Source organism: Neomonachus schauinslandi, chromosome 1 (genome assembly GCF_002201575.2).
Source record: "Neomonachus schauinslandi chromosome 1, ASM220157v2, whole genome shotgun sequence".
Lineage (NCBI taxonomy): Eukaryota > Metazoa > Chordata > Mammalia > Carnivora > Phocidae > Neomonachus > Neomonachus schauinslandi.
In genome coordinates, this window is record NC_058403.1 from 142,512,950 (window position 1) to 142,533,826 (window position 20,877).

The 20,877-nt window shown below is 43.3% G+C and overlaps 1 protein-coding gene across 2 annotated transcripts in view; it reads left to right on the plus strand.

Annotated features, from left to right (window-relative positions):
• TGFBR2 (transforming growth factor beta receptor 2) overlaps positions 1-10,658 on the plus strand; it is a 94,712-nt gene extending 84,054 nt beyond the window's left edge. For both annotated transcript variants that reach the window (XM_044920614.1, XM_021678929.2), the window contains 2 exons: positions 4,962-5,089; positions 7,897-10,658. In XM_044920614.1, the coding sequence (XP_044776549.1) occupies positions 4,962-5,089; positions 7,897-8,076 (308 nt within the window). In that variant the 3' untranslated portion in view covers positions 8,077-10,658. The remainder of the gene's footprint in view (positions 1-4,961; positions 5,090-7,896) is intronic.
• The last annotated feature ends 10,219 nt before the right edge of the window (positions 10,659-20,877 follow it).

The window sequence follows — 20,877 nt, forward strand, 5'->3', positions numbered from 1 at the left end:
AAAGAAAGAAAGAAAGAAAGAAAGAAAGAAAGAAAGAAAGAAAGAAAAGAAAGAAAGAAAGAAAGAAAGAAAGAAAGACAACACTGGCTGATGGTGGTTTTCATGCTGCCAAAATCACATATTAAAGTTGGTGACTGAGAGGCGCTGCCAAGCATAGGTCATCTTTACATATGTTCTAGGGCATGACTAAAAAAAATTAGGTGGGAATAGCATGTTTAAACTGAGGGCAAAAAGCAAAGAAAGAGGAATTGCAAAAATCCGCAATAAAACAAAAAAGCCCACTTAGCTATTTTGGAAAATATGTATTATATATTATATAAATATGACATCCGCCAGGAGATGAAGAAAGGTCGGCTTAAAACATGCATACGGTTTATTTTTTATTTTTTTATTTTTATTTTATTGTATTTTATTTCATTTTATTTTAGAGAGAGAGCACAGGGGAGGGAGGAGCAGAGGGAGAGGGAGAGAGAGACTCTTAAGCAGGCTCCACGCCCAGCACAGAGCCCAGTGCAGGGCTCGATCTCATGACCCTGAGATCATGAACTGAGCCGAAATCAAGAGTCAGTTACTTAACCAACTGAACTACCGAGGCGCCCTCTTTTTATTTTTTCAAAGATGCATGCACTTTAAATCTCCATCTCGGTTCCTCACCCGAAAGACTACTTCAGTGCTAGGGGTTGGGGTGTACCTGTGTGGGTCACCTGGTGGTCACCCAGACTTGTCTAATTTGAACTTAGAAGGAGGCTCATAGACTCACACTCTCCCAGCTCAGCTCAGGGCCAGCTGTTTTCAGACTGTCCTTGACCTCCCTTCCCTATAAAATCTCCCACAAGTCACAGACTGGGAGCAGGTCTCGTGCCCCTTAGGGATACTAGAGAATCTCACAACTTTCCAAGGTTTTAGGAAAAGTAGGAAGTAATCCAGTAAAAATTCTCTTCACTCTGGGAAAGGACTATTGCCTTTGTCTTCTTTTCCAAGGGAGCATTCATTACTTTTCCTTTACCCAGAAAACAAGCCTGTGCCTGATGCCCTATGCCGTCCTCTCTGAGCTCTCCCTCATTCCCCATGGAAACCTGCTTTCGTCCCCACAGAACTTAAAAATTAGGTACTGTGGTTTATGCAACTTTGAAGATTAGGACTGGAAATGAAATAAATCGGCCCTGGGTTATAACCTCAACTATGGAGACTTTTTCTTTGTTGTGTAGGAATCTCAGCCATGAGAGTGACACCTGGGATTGATTCTGATGGCCCCATTTTCCTTCCCTGACCATGGTCATCCCCTGCCCCTTTCTGAGTACTGTGCTGTGGGAATTGTTGATGGGTTAATACATTTAGTTTCTCAAGAAGAGGCCCTATCAAGACTTCCTCAGGGTGGCTTTGCAACTAGTGTCGGATGGGGCAATTTAGCTGAGAGATTGACCTAAAGAGAAAGCACTTCCTTGGCAGCTCTCTCAGGCCAGCTTTGCTAGAAGTAGTCTGACACAAAGATTTTTGTGCAGTGGTTAATTGTGGATAAGGTCTCAGGGGAAGAGAGTAAAGAGAAACAGGAAGGGGAGGAGCTCAGCAAACTTGTAGTTTCAAGAGAGTTCTAGCCTCAGCCTGATCTCATGGGGTACTCTAGAGGGTGAATTGTACCACAGTCCTCTCCCTGCAGAAGCAAGAGGGTTAGACTATGAAAACTCCCACATCAATTTATCATATGCTGCAGGCTGCCTCTGGGGGGTAAGGCTTTCTGGAAATCTCCAGGCCAGGCAGCTCTCATCAGCCAAAGGCAGTCCTCCAGAGGAGGGCGAAGGTGTGAGCCCTCAGGACTCAACACTTGTGGCAGCTGGGGTCTGGTGCTGCTGGCTTGGTAAAGGGATCTGGGCAGGGTGCCAGTGACACCAGCTATGGCGGCCAAAATAGTTGGAAATGGAGACTCTGTGGACTGATAGATTATTTAAAGAGGACTCTATATCATATACAAATCCTATCCCATTATATTGTATTAGAATATACACACCTCGGGTTCCTGGGTGGCTCAGTCATTAAGTGTCTGCCTTCGGCTCAGGTCATGATCCCAGGGTCCTGGGATCAAGCTCCGCATCGGGCTCCCTGCTCAGCGGGGAGCCTGCTTCTCCCTCTCCCACTCCCCCTGCTTGTGTTCCCTCTCTCGCTGTGTCTCTCTCTGTCAAATAAATAAAATAAATAAATAAATCTTTAAAAAGAAAAAGAATATACACACCTCAAGTCACGGCGCTAAGAGGGCATCATATTGTTCAATTAGATTGGATTACAAGATAAGTCTGGAGGGGAACAAGGAGGTCATCCAATTCAGCCCCTTCCTTTTATAGAAGAGTTAGGTCAGAGTCAACTGTACTGAGAACGAGCTCTGATTGCCAGTCCTCTGCTTTTGTTTGAATTCAACCCAACTCCTATCTAGTGAATGCCTGCTATGTGAATGGCACAATTTTAAGTACTGAGCAGAGAATTGGAAAGACACTAGACTCAGCCTCAGCCTGGGACCTTTGGAATTTACAGTCTATAGAAGATAAGGGAATGGAAGAAAGAAGTAAGAATATTATGCTGATCAAGATTCAGCTCTCACCCCTAGAGCAGTAAGGATTAAGTGTTATGGCCCTCGGGGGCAAAGGCGGGCACACAGGAGGATGGTTTGTGGTTGTCTCGATGTGATGGGAGGCCTTCATCACAAATCTCCTGAAAAAAGACGATATCCCGTCTTCTATTGGGGGGTGGGGGTGGAGGTATCACAGAAAATGAATATGCAAGTGGGGTTCTGGGAAAGGGGAGAAAACAAATAGACCAATAAGAATAAGCTCTCCCTTTTCAAAGGGGGCATCGAAATCTTCTTCAGTTCTTAGCCTGGAAGGGCAAATTATTGAAAGTTTAGTCATTAAACATGATTATTTTGCTAAAGGCCAAAGGTTCTACTTTCTGTGAAGAAGAATATTGGGTCCAGCCCATTCTCCCTTTCTAGCACAGACACGTTTTAGTAAAGGAATGTTTTCTAAAATCTTTTAGGTTGTCCTGTGCAATGACATGTATGTTGATCCACCCAGTTAAATCAGTGTGTTGTTTTACTTTTCACTTAGAGTTTAGGCATTGCCACTTTGGACCAGATCTAAGATTCATTCATTCATTCATTCCTCAACAAAGAATGTGTTGAGAGCCTCTTGTATAGAAGAATGACAAAAAGGAGTCAGAACCTGCCCTCAGATATTCATGGTCTTCTTAGATGAGACAAATAAACATGTGATTATATCAAAATATGATACAGGCTAAAATAAAGCTCTGCCTGGGACATCTAGCCACGAATGGCTTGGGAGATATTCAAGGAAGTTTCTGTAAAGAGATTGACCTTAGTGGAAACCTGAAGCTTAGGGAAAGGGTATATCATTCTCTCTTCTCTTCTTTGTCCCATGTATCACCAAAGGAAAATTACCTTTATAATTTTGTTTGTTGATGTGTTGTTAATCTCTCTCCTCCATCATCCCAGTAAACAGCATTGCTCAACATTTGTGTCATCATTGCTATGGTAAGGAGCCTTTATAGACATTGTTTTCTTTGCCTTTTTTTTTTTTTAAGTAGGCTCCACACCCCTTGTGGGGCTTGAACTCACAACTCTGAGATCAAGAGTCGCATGCTGTATGGACTAAGTCAGCCAGGCACCCTGGCATTTTTTTTCTTAACCAGTACTCCACATCAATTTTTTTCCCATCATGGAAAAATATACATAATCTAAAATTCACCTTTCAACCTTTTTTAAGTGTAGAATTCACTAGCATTAAGTACATTCAAAGTGTTGTGCAACCATCACCATTATCTATTTCCAGAACTTTCTCATCCCCCGCAACTGAAACTCTGTACCCATTAAACAACAGCCCTCCATCTCTTCATCCCCCAGTCCCTGGCAATCACTCTTCTACTTCTTGTCTCTATGAATTAGTCTATGTTAGGTACCTCATAAATGGAATCATGCAGTGTTTGTCCTCTTGTGACTGCCTTATTTCACTTAACATAACATTCTTAAGGTTCATCCATGTTGTAACATGTCAGAATTTCATTCCCTTTTAGGCTGGATATCCCCATGAAGTTTAACCACCACATATTAAACCTGCTTATGTACTGGGGACCTTTGTAGGGCTACCAACCATTGTAATATGTAAGATTTTTCTACCTCCCAAGAACCAGTTTTGCCCCCCTTGGAGCAACATCACCCCACTGAGAATGCCTGCATGAAAATGTAACCTCAGGGGGGCCTGAGTGACTCAGTCCATTGAGCATCCGAGTCTTGATTTCGGCCCAGGTCGTGATCTCAGGGTTGTGGGATTGAGCCCTGGGCAGGCTCTGAGCTCAGAGCGGAGTCTGCTTGTCCCTCTCCCTCTGCTTCTCCCCCTACTTGTGCTCTTTCTCTCACTATCTCTAAAATCATCAATTAATTAATTAATTTAAGAAATAAATAAAATGAAAGCTCAGTGACCTTGTTGGTCTTGTTCTTCACTGTCCCCAACTGTTAGCACAGTACGTAGCTCGTAGCAAACCCTCAATGATGATCTGTTGAATATTTCTCGAGCTCTTTCCACAATCCCTCCTTCCCTCTTATTTTAACCTCCTATTCTTAAAAAATTGGGCGCCTGGGTGGCTCAGTTGTTAAGCGTCTGCCTTCGGCTCAGGTCATGATGCCAGGGTCCTGGGATCGAGTCCCACATCGGGCTCCCTCCTTGGCAGGAAGCCTGCTTCTCCCTCTCCCACTCCCACTGCTTGTGTTCCTGCTCTCGCTATCTCTGTCTCTGTCAAATAAATAAATAAAATCTTTAAAAAAAAAAATTGCTCTCAGAGTGATCACAGATATATTTTGATGCTCAGTGCCTCAGGCTACTCAGCCAGACCTCTCAACCTGCTCATGTCCCCAGCTGCACACGCCCTTCTCAATGGCCCTGTGTTGCTCTCTTTAACAGAAGTGAAAGATTACGAGCCTCCATTTGGCTCCAAGGTGCGAGAGCATCCCTGTGTTGAGAGCATGAAAGACAACGTGCTGAGAGACCGAGGGCGACCAGAAATTCCCAGCTCCTGGCTCAACCACCAGGTAAGGAGTGGCCATATGGAGGGGAGAATAAGATTTATCTGAAGTAGCCTCTGAGGGAGGAGAGAATTTTAGGATATTGGGCTTCAATCTGAGGGCAGGTCCCTGTTTGTTTATAAAGAAAATTTCATCAACTGGTGTGGACCTGTTGTTCTAAGTTCCAACCAGCAGGTAGATACTCCATTCAAAGAGGGCTCTCAAATAATCATTTGAAGGGCATTTGTCCCACTGTGCAACCCCGCTTGTTTCTGGGTTAAAATATTTTGTTTGCAACCTCTGCCCCTCACCCCCAAGCCTTTGCGTAGAGTGTTTATGTTTTGTTCCCTTCTGGGTTCCAAATATTTTCTCCTGGGAATCTTCAGCTCTAGAAGGAAATACTTAGCAGAGTGAGAAGCAAGCAGAGTTTGTCAGCCAGCTGGACTGGGGGGGGGGGGGGGGCGGGGGGGCACTGCCGTGTGCTCAGGGCCATATGTGGGCTGGGCACACAGACTTTGCAAAGAGGAGGCCAGTTTGGGAATAAAAGAAAGCCAAGAGAAATAGGAAAGTGCAAGTGAACAAATAGGAAATGTGTCTGTGGGGAACATCTTCATGGCTGCCGCTTTTTTCCTTTCAAGAGATGGTAGGCAAGGCCAGCTATGGAAGGACAGCGGTTCTGGACTTAACAGGGTGAGGGAGGACTATCCAAATTCTTTGCTTGGGGGCATTTCGATGAGGGCAGTGGCCAGAGGAAAAGAAGAAAGTGGTGGGTGGCAGGGCCATGTGACATACCCCAGAGACAGCGGCGGGAAGGAAGTACGAGAGAGAACAGTGCACTCCTATCTCGCCGACAGAGCAGATCTTTCTACGGAGTAAATTGTTTTATTGCCTCCTTTGGAAGAATTCCCTCATCCAGTCAAGGCTGGGGCTAAGTCATAGGTTTTCCTCAGGGCCAGGCAAATTGAGATAAGAAACAGAAACAACAAATCACGCACAATCAGGAAGACAGATGGAGCAGGAAGCCCGGTCTGTGCCAATCCTGGCCTGGAGCCACTTCAGCAGACAGCCCCTAATAAAGTCAGCGGAGGGCGCATGAACCAGGCCACGGTAGCCCAGGGCTTCCCCCCCCCGGGGTTTCGGGCAAAGCCTCTCTGACTGAAAAATGCAAGACTGCTCTGTGTTACCTCTGAAATCAGAAGGCCCTGGTGTTATTTCTCTCAGACTCCGTTGCCTCCTCCGCTGTACAGTTCTTATAATGAAGCCATTATTCATGATGATAAAATTCTGGAAAGAATTTGCATAATACATTTTTTTCTCTTAATGAGATTTGTTGCCCTATTGATTTCAAGTTAATGCTTAATATTTAATTTAATTTAGTGCCTATAATTACAGTGCCAGAGTAAAATAAATGTTACTTGTGTACCAACAATACCACTCCACTCTTAACAGGCCATCAATCAATACCGTCAATTAGGTGAATTATACAATTAATTCAACATCATGAATTCACTCACAGGTCGGGAAGGGAGGGAGAGGCTCCTAGGTGTGTTGGGAAAGTTATTGGTAGTAGATGTTGAAGGGGAAAGTGCTAGGATATATCCGGTCCCCCTGGGCCACTTGTGTGAAGAATCACCAGTGACCATGCAAGCCCCTAATTGCCAGGAGCATGCTCTAGTTCTGCCCATCTGTTTACCCCCCGCCTGCTTTATTGCAAAAAAGGGCTTGAAATGATCAAAATATTTGCAATGCAAAATAAAAATTACAGCCGTGAGAGAAGACCCTCGCCGCCATACTGGGCAGCATTTCCTGGATGGGCCTTTCGAATGGGGCCTTCACGGGGTTGGACTAAACCCTCTGACATAGCCTAGAGTCTAAGTACAGCTGACCCACAAAACAGCTGCTTCTGGAGTGCAGCTTGATGTTGCTGGGGGGCAGTGGGGCCCCGGGCACCACCCTTGGCAGCAGTTGGAAGCTTGGACTTCACCAGATAAAACCAGATTAAAGCCTAGACTTCGCTCTGATTGCGGTATTCGGTGCTGTTTAAATAGAAATGCGTCTACGATCCCAACTATAAGGTACCCTAGAGAGGCAAAACCACAGAGACATTAAGATCTGGGGTCTCCAGGGGCTCAAGGGAGGGAGGAAGAAGAAGGGGGGTGGGGCACGGGTGATTTTTAGGGCAGGGAACTTCCTGTGTGGGATACTATAATGGTGCGTACAGGTCATTGTACATTTGTCAGAACCCCTAACACGTACCGCAACATAAACTGTGGACTTTGGTTGGGAGTGATGTGTCAGTGTTGGTTCATTGATTGGAACAGATCTACCACACGGATGCAAGATGTCCGTGGTGGGGGGTAGGGGGTATATGGGAACCCTCTGTGCTTTCCACTTAATTTTGCTATGAACCTAAAACCACCGAAAACAAGAAAACCAGGAAGTGCTCTAAAAGAATGAGGAAGGGGTGACAGGGCATTAGGGGCCGCTCCTCATGGGAATTTTCCAGTATTGGGGCTGCTACTGTACCCCAGAGGCCTGCTGGAGAGGCCTTATTGTGACCAAACGTGCCGGCTCTCCGTTTCACGTCCTGTCGTGATCAAATGGCGCCCGAGAGCAAATGGGTACGGCAGGCCTCCAGGACAGTGCACGCCCCTTGGTTCCCCAGGCAAGCGGCTGCCCCCCACCCCCAGCGGGTGCTCCGCGGGACGTGGGCACGCCCAGGCTCTGTGGCTGCCGGCCTGCCCTGCAGGGGCAAGGGCAGCGGGCCGCCCTGCCGTCCGCGGGGCCCCGCAGGCCGGCAGCTCAGGGGGTCTGTGCCTTCTCCCCCGCTGCAGGGCATCCAGACGGTGTGCGAGACTCTGACCGAGTGCTGGGACCACGACCCCGAGGCCCGGCTCACGGCCCAGTGCGTGGCGGAGCGCTTCAGCGAACTGGAGCACCTGGACAGGCTCTCAGGGAGGAGCTGCTCCGAGGAGAAGATCCCGGAAGATGGCTCACCGAACACTACCAAATAGCTCTTCTGGGGCAGGCTGGCCCACGGCTGAAGAGGCCGCCCCTGTCACCAAAGAAGAGAGGCGGCGGGAGGCTGCCCCTGAACCTGAAGCAATGCTTCCTGGAAGCCCGGGGGGTCGCTCCCCTCCCTGTAAGCCGGTGGGGATGAGCAGAACCGCCGGCAGCCGGGAGTGGGTGACATGAAGCGTTCTAGGCCTTTGACATTGTCATAGGATAAGCTGTGTTAGCACTTCCTCAGGAAATGATACTGATTTTTACAATAGCCAATAACATTTGCACTTTATTAATGCCTGTATATAAATATGGAATAGCTCTGTTTTATATATATCTATATATGTCTATATCTATATATATACAGCCATACTCTGGAAAGAGACAAGGAAAATAAAATCAGACATCCCGAGAAATTGGTTTGTTTGGAGAGCTCCGGAACCAGGCACAGAAGGAAGGGGATCCGTGACAGCTAATTAGCACTTGACAGCCAACACGTGCGCTGGTTTTCTGCCTCCGCGAGGTGGGGGCTCTGCATTAGGAGGGGGCTCCGCATTAGGAGGGGGCTCCGAGTCTCAGAGCCTGCTGTGGCCACGTTGCACTCGCTTTTGCAAAATAATAATTCCCTGCACGGGGCTGGGGGGAAGGGGGGGGTCCTTTTCTGGCTATGGAGCCAATTATAGTCACACTGTTTGGGGACCAGATTCTGGGGTTCCTGTGTGCCACTGTGTCTCCTGGACTTTTCACTTGAGCTTCAAGCCCACATCTGGTTTGTGAGCCACCTTCCTCAACCAGCTCAGAAACCCTGTCCCCATCTCTAAGAGCTTAAAAGTTTTGAGCCCCATTTGTTTACCTTCACAGGCTTCACAGGCATAAAAATCAGGACAAATTTCCCCACTTATGAAATGGCCACATATTCTACTAAGGAGAGATCATTCTTTCTTTCCTTTAATCCCCATCCCCCACCCCCTACCCCCTACCCCCTACCCCCATACCTATGCTACTATTCTCCCATGCTACTTTCCCTAAAGGGAACAAATCTCCCCTGCCGGGGTTCATTGTGTTGGGTTTCTCATCAGGCTTAGTTTGAATCTCTAGCTTTCTATGCAAACACCTGTGGGTTCCATCTGTCTGGGGCTCCTGAATGCTCAGGTACATTTTGGCCTAGTCAGAAGGATTCTGCCATGGTCAGAACTGTTTCCTCAGGCACTCTGAACATGTGTTTTGCTTGGCCAGAACGGCGTTTGACAAAATTGAGCCACTTTTTAAATATTTGGAGATTTTGAAAAAAAAAAAAAAACCTGGATCCCACAAGTGAGGATAGATAGTGGATGGTTTTCACGTTTCCCCGGTCCTCATTACTCAAAAAACGAAGGTGTGGACACACTTATAAAGCTGCTTTACTTCTCGATGTAAACATTTGCATTTTCCACTGCCCGCCCCACCCCAGTCTGGGAATTAAACCCGCCCCTAAGCAAGGCCTTTTGTAAGAAATGTACTTTCCATCAGTCATTCTCTGGCTATATGAGTTCGAGTCCCTCCCTTTTCCTAGTCTGGTGTTAAGATTTAAAGTTGGTCTTTTTTTTTGGACTGAAGGGGACCCCCTCTAAGTGGTCCCAGGTAAACCAAATCTATTTTTTTCTATATATTAAGAGCTTTCCCCCACCCCTGCATTAAGGAGGGCAGCTCTTACCTAGAAGCTTTTGCCACGGTTATCTTTCTCTCCACCATACCAGCTTTCCCGCCCTTTGCAGGATTTGCCAGCGAGGACTTGAATGTGGGACCCAAGAATCCCATTTGCAGTTAGAAAGTCTGTGTCCACATGGGCAAGAACAAGGAATGAGCTTTAGTACTCCATAGGAACTCGTTAATCCACAAATAAGTGTTAATGCTGCAAAAAAAAATCTTTTTCTAAAATGTTTTTGAAGCTACCTATTTTCAGCCAAATAGGAATCTAAGAGAGGACTGGCGGTGAGTAGATCAGTTCCATTTGGATTTTGGAAGATCTCATCTCATTGAAGTTTTAGCAGATACGCTGAGATTTGGGATTAGGTGAACCTCGTGGGCACCTTGCTCAGTGGGTGTGGGCTGAGAGAGTTCAGGACAGCTTGCCAGCAATATCATGGAAGTGCCCAGAAATTCCATGCACCTTGGGGCTTGTCAATGCTGTACCAATAGCTGTTGCTCATCGACCTCTAGTGGTGAATTTCTAGAATACTGGTCCATTAATGGGATTTTCCAAGATTCAAAAGAGCTTTATCACTTCTGGGTGGTCATCAGCCTAAACTGGAATGTAGTGTCAGATGATACTGTGGCTTGTTTTATTTCTTTTTTCTTTGTCGAGAAAAAGACCAAGGAATAACATTCTGTAGTTCCTAAAAATACTGATTTTTTTTACTACTATACATAAAGGGAAAGTTTTATTCTTTTATGGAACACTTCAGCAGTACTCATGTATTAAAATAGGAATGTGAATGCTATATACTCTTCTTATATCAAATGTCTCAAGCACTTATTTTCATTCTATGCATTGTTTGTCTTTTATATAAATAAAATGTTTATTAGATGGAATAAAGCAAAAATACTCAGGTCAGCTTCCTGCCTCCTGATCCCATTCATCGTAATTAAGCCATTTAACCTCAAAACTCGGTTATTCTACAGTTTATGCAGGAAAAGTCACAAGACAGATTCTCTCCAAATTTCCCATATTGTCTCCTTCAACTGACAGTCTCGAGTCCTTTAAAAAAAAAAAAAGCAATCGCAAAAAGATCCATAATATGAGATGTAGCAGATGCCATTGGTGGCCGGGGCCTGAAGTCTCTACGTCTCCCGGCCGCCATCTTGCCCGTCCCAGGAACTGCCTCCATCCACATGACTGCTTCTTCCACGGCTTGGCACAGCCAACGCTGCTGCTAAGAGCTCATGCCTGTTTCTTCTATCTTCTTCTTCCCTCATATAGCAGGCCGTTGACTGTATCTTTTTGATTTCTGTCATGTGTCATAGTTCCTCCCTCTTCCTTTCTACTTAGCCACAGCATCCTGCTTGGGGATTTTAATCCGTTTATCTGCATCACCAGATGAATGTGCCTTAGGCAGTTGGTTCCAGGTCATTGTTTGAAGGGTTTCTGGTAACCATGTATATAATTTGCTGCCCAAACTTTGGGCTACCTGTTTTGGAATCTGAGAGATTCTATGGTTTCTTCTAAGTTATCAACCGAGTTCTAAATAGTTAAGACTCTAAATATTTAATGTAATAATGCTGAGGTTTAGAAACCTAAGCACTACTGACATTCTGCATTGGATAATTCTTTGTTTGGGGAATGGGCCTGTTCTATGCATTGCAGGCAGAGTTCCTGGCACCCACCCCACAGCTGTGACAACCAAAAATGTCACCAAACATTGCCAGATGTCCCCTAGGGGATGAAATTGCTCCCAGCTGAGAATCACCGAGCTAGATGATATTGTCCTATACTACTGTGGGCATGAGGTTTCATCCTATCTTCACTAGTAGCTTGGCAATTTTAGTGGTTACTTGCTCTAGCATTTATCAGCCATGTGACCTGAGTAAATAACTTACCCTCTCCATGCCTCAGTTTAATTATATGTAAAATAGGTAAAATATGTAAAACAGGTCTCATCCTATACAAGAGCATTGTGATGGAATACATGCAAACGTTTTTGGAATTGTCTTGAACTTGGAAAGCCTGCAATGCATATTGGCCAACATTAAGTTGGTTTAGTACATCAATGGCTGCTTCCACCAAGAGGTAGATTTTGAGGTAGACCTTAGGAAGCACTTACAACACAGAAGAGATCTGGGCACATGCTACAGACCTGTAGAACAGGGAAGTTTCTGTCCCCGTGTATTGACAATCTGAGGAGAACGCTCATTCACTACCTGCTGTGTCATCACATTTAATCCCCCACTAGTTCCCTGAGGTAGATATTGTGCCCATTTTACAGACGAGAAGTCATGCTGAGAGAACTCAAGAAAGAAGCCTAGGGTCTCACAGATGCAGAATCTGGGTGCAAGGCCAAATTGTCCTAGAATTTAGAATAATTTGGAATAATAATTTGGGATCATGCTCGGTGCTTTTCTCCACCTTGTATTGTTTCCTGAGGAAACTGGCCTGCCCAGTGGAATGAGAGGCCGCACCATGATGAAATGTTCTATTCCATCTACATATGGCATGGTCACTGTTCTCATCTCTCTGCCGTGGATCTGTTTGCTCAGTGGAGGCATCTCTATTGTCCACTTGCTCTCCACTCACATGATAAATGTTGTCTAAAGCCTTGATGAGAACGATTGAAAGATGAATGAATATGTGTGGACAGCATTGCCTAATGGGCGAAATGTACACTGGTACTTCAGATGACTTCAGATTGTGCCAACCCTTAAAAACATGGTTTTAGTGGGTCTATTTTTATTTTAACATGCAGTAGGAGGAAAAAAAAAAACACCTTAAGCCCAGGGTTTCACAAATGTGAATCCGTATTAATCACTGACATGTATTGGTATTCAGAAGCATCAAACACTATTCTCTGTTTTACCTTCTTTATCTGCTTTAATCTTCACCACACACCTGCGAGGTAGCCTTACCTCCATGTTAGCGATGAGGACGCTGAGGCAGACAGTGAGCTATTCCTAAGAGTCCCACAGTTAGCAATCTTTAGGCTGGGATTTGAAATGAAGCAATGAGACTCCAGAGCCCACACTCCCTCCTTGAACACAAGATAAAACTGGTGTAAGACAGGATGGGGGAGCCTCTGGCATGCTCCAGATCCTGATTCTTTGTTAGCCTAAAATATGGAAGAGGAAAACGCAGTTTGCACTGGAGGGGAGGGAGTTGGCTATAAGGGAGCTGAGAGAGAGAGAGAGAGAGAGAGAGAGAGAGAGAGAGAGTCATTCCTCAAAGGCACATGGACTCTGGGCTCCAGCCCAAGCGCTTCAGCCAAAACAGGAGCCAAGGTCTTCTGACCCCCTTCGCAGGCTCCGTTTTGCCCGGGTTATTTCAGTGCTGGCTACTGCAAGGTCAGGAGCCTTCCTGGCTGGCAGTAAGTCTCCAAGTGCCCTCAGCAGGGACACGGGCTCTTGCACTGGTCACCAGCTTTTGAATGCAGGCACTCTTTGTGCTCAGGAGGTTCTGTTTTATGGCAGTGGGTTTTGTTGTAAGCTCCCTTTGCAGATGACACACTGACGCTGCGGTCCTGAGGGAAATCCCTCCCCTAGGGGACAGACAGGAAACTTTTCATTTCAACCAGTCTGTCCACCCTTGTTCACAAAAGTCGCTGCAATTGGCATCTGCTCATTCTGTTCATTTTCTTCCTGAAATAGGCCTTCTAATCGTCGCTTATCATATTTCCAATTACTTTTTTTTTTCTTGAATAATTATAGCTCCAGACTATGGGTTTGGGGCCACAGCTCCCAGGCATTTTGCAACCTGTGCTGATAAAGACGAGATTATGAACTTTCCCACATGACATGGCCTGCCAATCAGCCTCACACCGCGGAATTTCATTCTAGTACCGCTCCTGATCTTTGCTGCATTTAAAAATAACTTGTTAATAGTCTTCCCATTTTAATCCAGCTAAAATTGCACACACTGTGAAATGCTCACTCTCTTTCACTCATGCACGTGCGCATGCGTGTGCGCCACACACACACACACACACACACACACGCACACACACATAAAGTGGTCCTTAAAAATCTCTTCCGTAGGGGCACCTGGGTGGCTCAGTAGTTAAGCGTCTGCCTTCGGCTCAGGTCATGATCCCAGGGTCCTGGGATCGAGCCCCGCATCAGGCTCCCTGCTCCACGGGAAGCCTGCTTCTCCCTCTCCCGCTCTCCCTGCTTGGGTTCCCTCTCTCGCTGTGTCTTTCTCTGTCAAATAAATAAATAAATCTTTAAAAAAAAATCACTTCTGTATGCAGTCACACAGTAAACAACAGAATAACCATAGCCCGTATGCCATCGGGTCATCAAAAAAGATAAAATGCCTTTGAATTTTCATGTTTTGTCTAATTGTTCATAACAAAAATCATTAAAATTGGGACCTCTAGAGCCAGACCCCCTTGGTTCAAATCCCAGCTCTGCTACCAACTAGCTATGTGACTTTGAGCAAGCCTCTTAACCGTTTTATTCCTTTGGCTTCTTAATGCGTAAAATGGGGGAAGTGATAGAACCTACCTGTGAGAATAGTAAGAATTGCTACAAGAATAGAGTTCCTATTTTAAAAGCGGTTAGAACAGAGATTGGTGCACATAAGCACTGGTTGTTAGGATGATAATGATCATTTTTTTTCCATTCTACTCTAAAATGAAGCCCTGTTGTAATATTTTGCAGACATAGAGTTCCTCAAATTTGGGGGCAAAATGGACTCTTGAGGAAAATGAGTCATATTTATCTGTAACTGTGAGCAGACCACCCCATATCCTGGAAGGGACTGTTTTCACTCAGTGTGCCTGGCATGGCTATGGTGGTAAATACAGGGTTCTGGGAGACAGGCAGTCTTGGGGTTTAGTCTAGCTTCACCATCCACCACCCTGCTCTTCTGTGACTTTAGTCTCCTGCTCTTGTGCCCCACCTGAGACCCCTCCCCTCCCTGTCCTGCCTACATTAGGAAGCTGGAGAAAATCAAATGACACACTAAGTAAAAATACATGAGAAAAGTACTAGATATCATTGATGCAAGATAGAATGTATTACCTTTTTTTGGGCACAGATAGATACACTGAAACTTTGCTGGAACATTAGATTCTCATTCATTAATAACATTATATATGTATATGGTAATCATCCTAGCAACCCTATGAAGTAGGGATTATTTTCCCCATTTTTGCAGCTAAGGAAATGGAGATAAGTATCTTATGCAAGTTTACAGTTTGCACCCAGGCTTTCTCAGTATAATCCGTCCACTCCTGCAAGCTTTTTTGTCCATATTTCTTTCCTTCATTCAGCATACGTTAGTTGAATGCAAAGTGGTGTACCATCCAAGATCTGCTTGCATCTTGAAAGCAAAAGCTATGTGTTACCTGGTATTTTATATCAGCGGCCAGCACAGAGTGGAGCACATAACAATTGTTCAATAATTTCCGCTGAGAGAAGAAAAGAAGGCTCTTGGTCTTTAGATGTACACAATCCAACTGAGGAGACATACAAATACACAGTCCATGATCGGGATGTCCTAACTGGTAATGCCTAGTGGAATGATACAGCCTGAGGCCAAAAATGCCTAGGTTTTACAGAGAAATTCCAGTGAGAACCTGACTGCTGTCCCATACCTGCCTGTGTAGATGTAATGCTCCAGCCATCATGGTTACCCCTGACAGAATGGCCTTGCTCCTTCAATTCCCCCAGAACTCTCTCCCATGGAGCTTGTCCCCTAGGGCTGCTGTAACAAATTACCACAATCTGAACCAACAGAAATTTACTGTCTCACAGTTCTGGAGTCTAGAAGTCCAAAATCAAGGTGTCAGCAGGACCTTGTTTCCTCTGAAGTCTCTAGGGTATAGTCAGGACTAAAGCTTGATGTGTCCAGATCCCATTGGCTCCAGATGTTTCTTTGCAGTTCTTAGCTTATAGCCGCAAGTCTCCAATCTCCACCTCCATCTTCACATTACCTTTTTCTTTTCTCCTCTCTGTGTGTCTTATAAGGATATTTGTCATTTGAGTTAGGGACCACCTGAATAAACTAGGATGATTGCATCGTGAGATTCTTAACTAAATTCCTTCTGCAAAGACCCTTTCTCCAAATAAGGTCCCATTCACAGGTCTGGGGATCAGGACATAGATATATCTTTTTGGGGACCATCATTTAACCCAATACAGAGCATTAGCCAATTCCTCTGGTATAAATTCTTTCAAGATGAAAAGATCTCAAGCCCAAGACTCTCTCCTTTGGTCACTTGAGACATTCCCAAAGAGGACTACGACAGATGCACAATTTTATTTGGTTTCATTTTCTATCTTAACACACACACACACAAATGGTATGTTTATACTGTACAATAATTAAAATATCACTTAAAGATTAACGTTTATTCAATGACTTCACATTCTTTTCGTACACCTATCATTTTTCCAGCAACATATGTCCTCCAAAAATATAGGAATACGATGAAGTTGGCATGTCTTTTCCCACCCACCATACCTTCCTTGGATGCAACCCTGTGTTTAACAGCCCCTGATACCATGTAGGGAGCAATTCATGGTACTCCAACAACATTACGGAATTTCACACCAGTGCCAAACTTAGAAATAAACCATGACTGTGTGAAAATATACATGTGTTTTATTCAAATGTCCCATCTCATTCCTTTGGAACCCAGGAAGGATGGGAATGAGAAGTTAAGTTCTAGCCTAAGTCCTATTTCTCAATCCCTTAGCTCCACGACCTTGGGGATTCTAATTATTATTCTAACATAGCAAATGACTGTAAAACCTAGTAGCTTAAAGCAACCATTTTACTTTCCTCAAATTTTGTGGGTCAGAAATTTGGGAAAGGCATGGGCTGGACAGATCTCATTTGGGGTCTTTTCTGCCATTGAACTCCCACATTGACTGGGGTTAGAATCATCTAATGGCTCAGCTGAGCTGGGTGACCAAGATGCCTCACTTAGCAGTTCATGCTGGTTGTTAGCTTGGAGCTCAGTTGGGACAATCATCTAGAACACCGAGAACACCTACACGTGGCCTTTCCAGCTGGCAGTGTCAGAGCAATAGAGTTCTTAATGGCAGCTGGCTTCCTCTAGGGCAGATGTGCCAAGAGAACCAAGCAGAACCTGCGTGGACATTTACGACATTTTCTTGGAAGTCTTAGAACATCACTTCTCCCACACTCTTGAACCAAGCAGTTGCAAGTCACTCAAATTCAAAGCAAGGACACAGGGCCTCAGACCTCTCAATGGGAGAACTGACGAAGAATTTAAGGCAATGCCTAAAACCACCACGGGTAATTTGCAGTATGTGGGTGTCAGTCTCTCATCTGTAGATTGGAACTATATTTTCACTAAACCTCCTCTAATACTTAGAGCCTATGAAGTACTTTCCTTTCATTATCTTAATGTACTCACATTAGTATTTATATTTCTTTTTTTATTAAAGATTTTATTTATTTATTTATGTGACAGAGAGAGAGATCTAGCAAGAGAGAGAGCACAAGCAGGGAGAGCTGCAGGCAGAGGGAGAGAGAGAAGCAGGCTCCCCGCTGAGCAAGGAGCCCAACGTGGGGCTCGATCCCAGGACCCTGGGATCATGACCTGAGTGGAAGGCAGACGCTTAATCGACTGAGCCACCCAGGTGCCCCTAATATTTATATTTCATTTCCTTTATTTTCAATTACAAAATAACCATATTACAGAAAATTAGGGGGGAAAAAGAGAGAAAAATTTCCATTTCAATAGACTCCCTAGACTTGTATATATTTTTAGAGTTGTTTTCTATGTGTGTGTTTTTGTGTCTGTGTGTGAGTGTGATAAACTTACCAGTTCACCATTTTGGAAAATTTTTCTTGGAATTAAGAAGGACATTCTGGAATTTTATTTTTAAGGGGCACTCGTTACCATTATAACTAAACATGCTATGTAGCAGTAAAATTTAATATCCTAATTCAGTTGTAGTAGTTATTAACCTCAGATTACAAACTCAGGCATGCAAGCAATGTCATATGTCTTATTTTTCTATAAATCTACTTAATTTTGATTCTGAGCCCCTATCCTGCTGGACTGGTGGGAAATTCAGCCCTTATTTTGGCGAGATTTTTCCCCACTAACTCTTGAGGTTTTACCATTGTTTTGGGTTTCCTGCAGTAAGAATAAGGAGCAAGGTGTTGGATAGTTCTCGTTCCCTGATTTTCCCCTGGGCTGCCCATTATCCCATTTGCTGGATTTGTTTGGGTCTGCCTCTCCTCTGGTCCTTTGCTTTGCTGGGGACTTGGTATTTTTCTTGGGATAATTTGAGTGCCAAGGGTCCAGATTTACTTCCTGGTGCACCTGGGCTACTCCCTTAAAACCCACCATATCCTCAAGTCCCTACCCAGGAGCAATACTTGTAGTCACAGTCTATGAAGTATGACATTTAATCATATATGAATTAAGCATCCTTGGAATATTTATTGAGACTGAAGCAGCTATCTATCCGAGGAATGTATATTCAAGTTATTTTATATAATATATGTATCTCAAATGTAAGTGCTAAAGTATTTGAAAGTGAAGTGCAGACTACAATTCACTATCTGAGGTTCTTTGTGGGTAATCCCCTTTCAATCTCCCAGGGCACTCAGGAGCCCTTCAAGTTAGAGCGTGGAACACTGGATACCTACAAAGATAACGGTGGTGGTACTTCGCTGAAATCCTCCCAGCTTCTCAACCTCCACACTTGAACTTGTTTCGGACTGAATGGGAACAGGCTGAAAATCTTCCAAAACCAGGAAGCAGTGTATTTTCTTCAGCTTTTCCTGGTTGGGGGTAGTAGACCCTACTTCTGGAACAGAACTGGTTTTGCTGGAATGCCTCCTCACTCTAGCTCCCCTGTGGACTATGCTGAGTCATGATTACTGGAAGGAATGTCTCTGCTGTTGGCAGGAACAGGACAGGAAAAAGCTGTTAATATAGGCAATACCTTGTGGTTTTGTTTTATGAGACAAGTATTTTGTTAACAATAAAGAGACTTTGTTAGGAAATTAAATCATTCATACACTAGCACTGTGTAAAGACATTAAATCATTCACAAGTTACAAATCTTCAGTAATTGATACTAAATGTGATTTCTTAAAATGCTAACACTCAGTTTAAATTCAAACATTGAACATTCAAAAATTTAACAGTCAATGTTCTAGAAGTGATTGAGTAAATTACAGTCAGAGGATAATCATGTAGACAAGTGTAGACTGCTATGCTTAACCTAATAGGAAGTTGGGAAGAATCATGGAAAACAACTTTTATTCTGTTTTAATTTTATTTTTGTCTTTCATATGTATCTATACTCATTAATTTATCATTCTCACATTGATATCTGTTACATTGTTTCCCATTTTCCATTTTCCAGCATTAGGAATATTGGCATGATGAACAACTTCACATATGTTAACATTTATATATTTTTCATTTCCTTAAGATAAATTACAAGAAGTTATGAATGTTTTCATGGTTCTTGTCATCTCTGTCCAAATTATTTCCCAGAATAATTGTGTCTGTTCTTATTCCCACCAACAATATCTGAGAACACCAGCACACTCACTAGCTTTACATATTACCCCTTTTTCGTTAATTTAATATTCTGGCATTATACATCATTTTTGGTATTTCTTCCATAGAAGGTTGAACTCTTTTCATGTTTGTTTAGAGATTGTAGTTTCATTGCTGAGAATTATCTGTCATGTCCTTTACATATTTATCTATTACACCTAAATGATTTTATAAATTCCAATAGTTGCCACACTTTCCTGGCTTTTATCTCTCTTGTCATTTCACTGATGTGTATTTATTGTATCCAAATTTTAAAATACATATGGAGCTAAGTCACTCACTCTATTTCTTTATGAATTCTCCTGCATTCAGATTTAGAAAATAACTATCTTTCCAAAAATCCAACAAATAACCAATGCTATTTTCTTAAAGATTTTCTGTGACATTCTCTTTTAATAATTATTTATTTTCCCTAGAATGTATTTAGGTGTATGGTGTAGGCTTGAGGGAAGATCATTTATATTTTTCTAATTGCCAAACAGATACCTCAACATCATGTATTGTGGGAATGAGGGTGAGAAACTCATTTATGATTGATTTGTGTTATTTCCTTCAGGACACAGTAGGTTTGTCTTTATAATAGAAACTACTTCTGGACTATTTTGCTCCATTATGCAAATCTCAGTGCAAGACTGCTATAGATAATGTCACTTCTAATTAATGTTTATACTTCCCAATTCCCAGAATTTTCTTTAACACTATGGCTTGTTATTTGTTGTTGTTGTTATTTGTTGTTGTTGTTCATGCTTTTTTTGTTTTCATTCATTTTTTATTAGGAAAAAATTTAAAATTCAGCATATACCCAGGCCTATACCATATATCCAGACTTCATAAATGTGCTTTGTCATATTTGATTCGAAATTTAACCTTTTTTTTTTATTATGTTATGTTCATCACCATACATTACATCATTAGTTTTTGATGTAGTGTTCCATGATTGATTATTGGAGAGTGTGCCCTCTTTAATACCCATCACCAGGCTAACACATCCCCCCACACCACTCCCCTCTAGAACCCTCAGTTTGTTTTTCAGAGTCCATCGTCTCTCATGGTTCATCTACCCCTCCGATTTCCGCCCCCCCCTTCATTCTTCCAGTACAAAATTTAACTTTTCTTTTAAAAAGAAACAACATATTATAACTATATCACCACCATCTGGGTAACTATCTTTAGTTCTTAATCCCTGTTCCTACTGAGCTTCCTGGACCCCACCCCTATTATGGATTAAATGTGGATCCTTTCCACCAATGTGTGTACCTACAATCTGGACTGTTATCTTCTGTGTATGATTTTTTTAAATTTCTCTAAGTGTAACTCTATATGCATTGTTGTACTACCTTTTTTTCTTTACTTAAGATTATATGGTTTTTAAATCCATCTATGTTGATACATATCTTATTCATTTTAACTGCCAAGTAATGTTGATCACATGGTAAAGTAACCAAACAAGGATGTCATTAGATTGAGGTGGCTCAAATGCCTTGGCAGCCTTATAAGCAAACCAAAACTTAACCCAGAGTTAATTTCTATGAATGCCTCAAGGTTAAGAAGAACAACCAATTACCA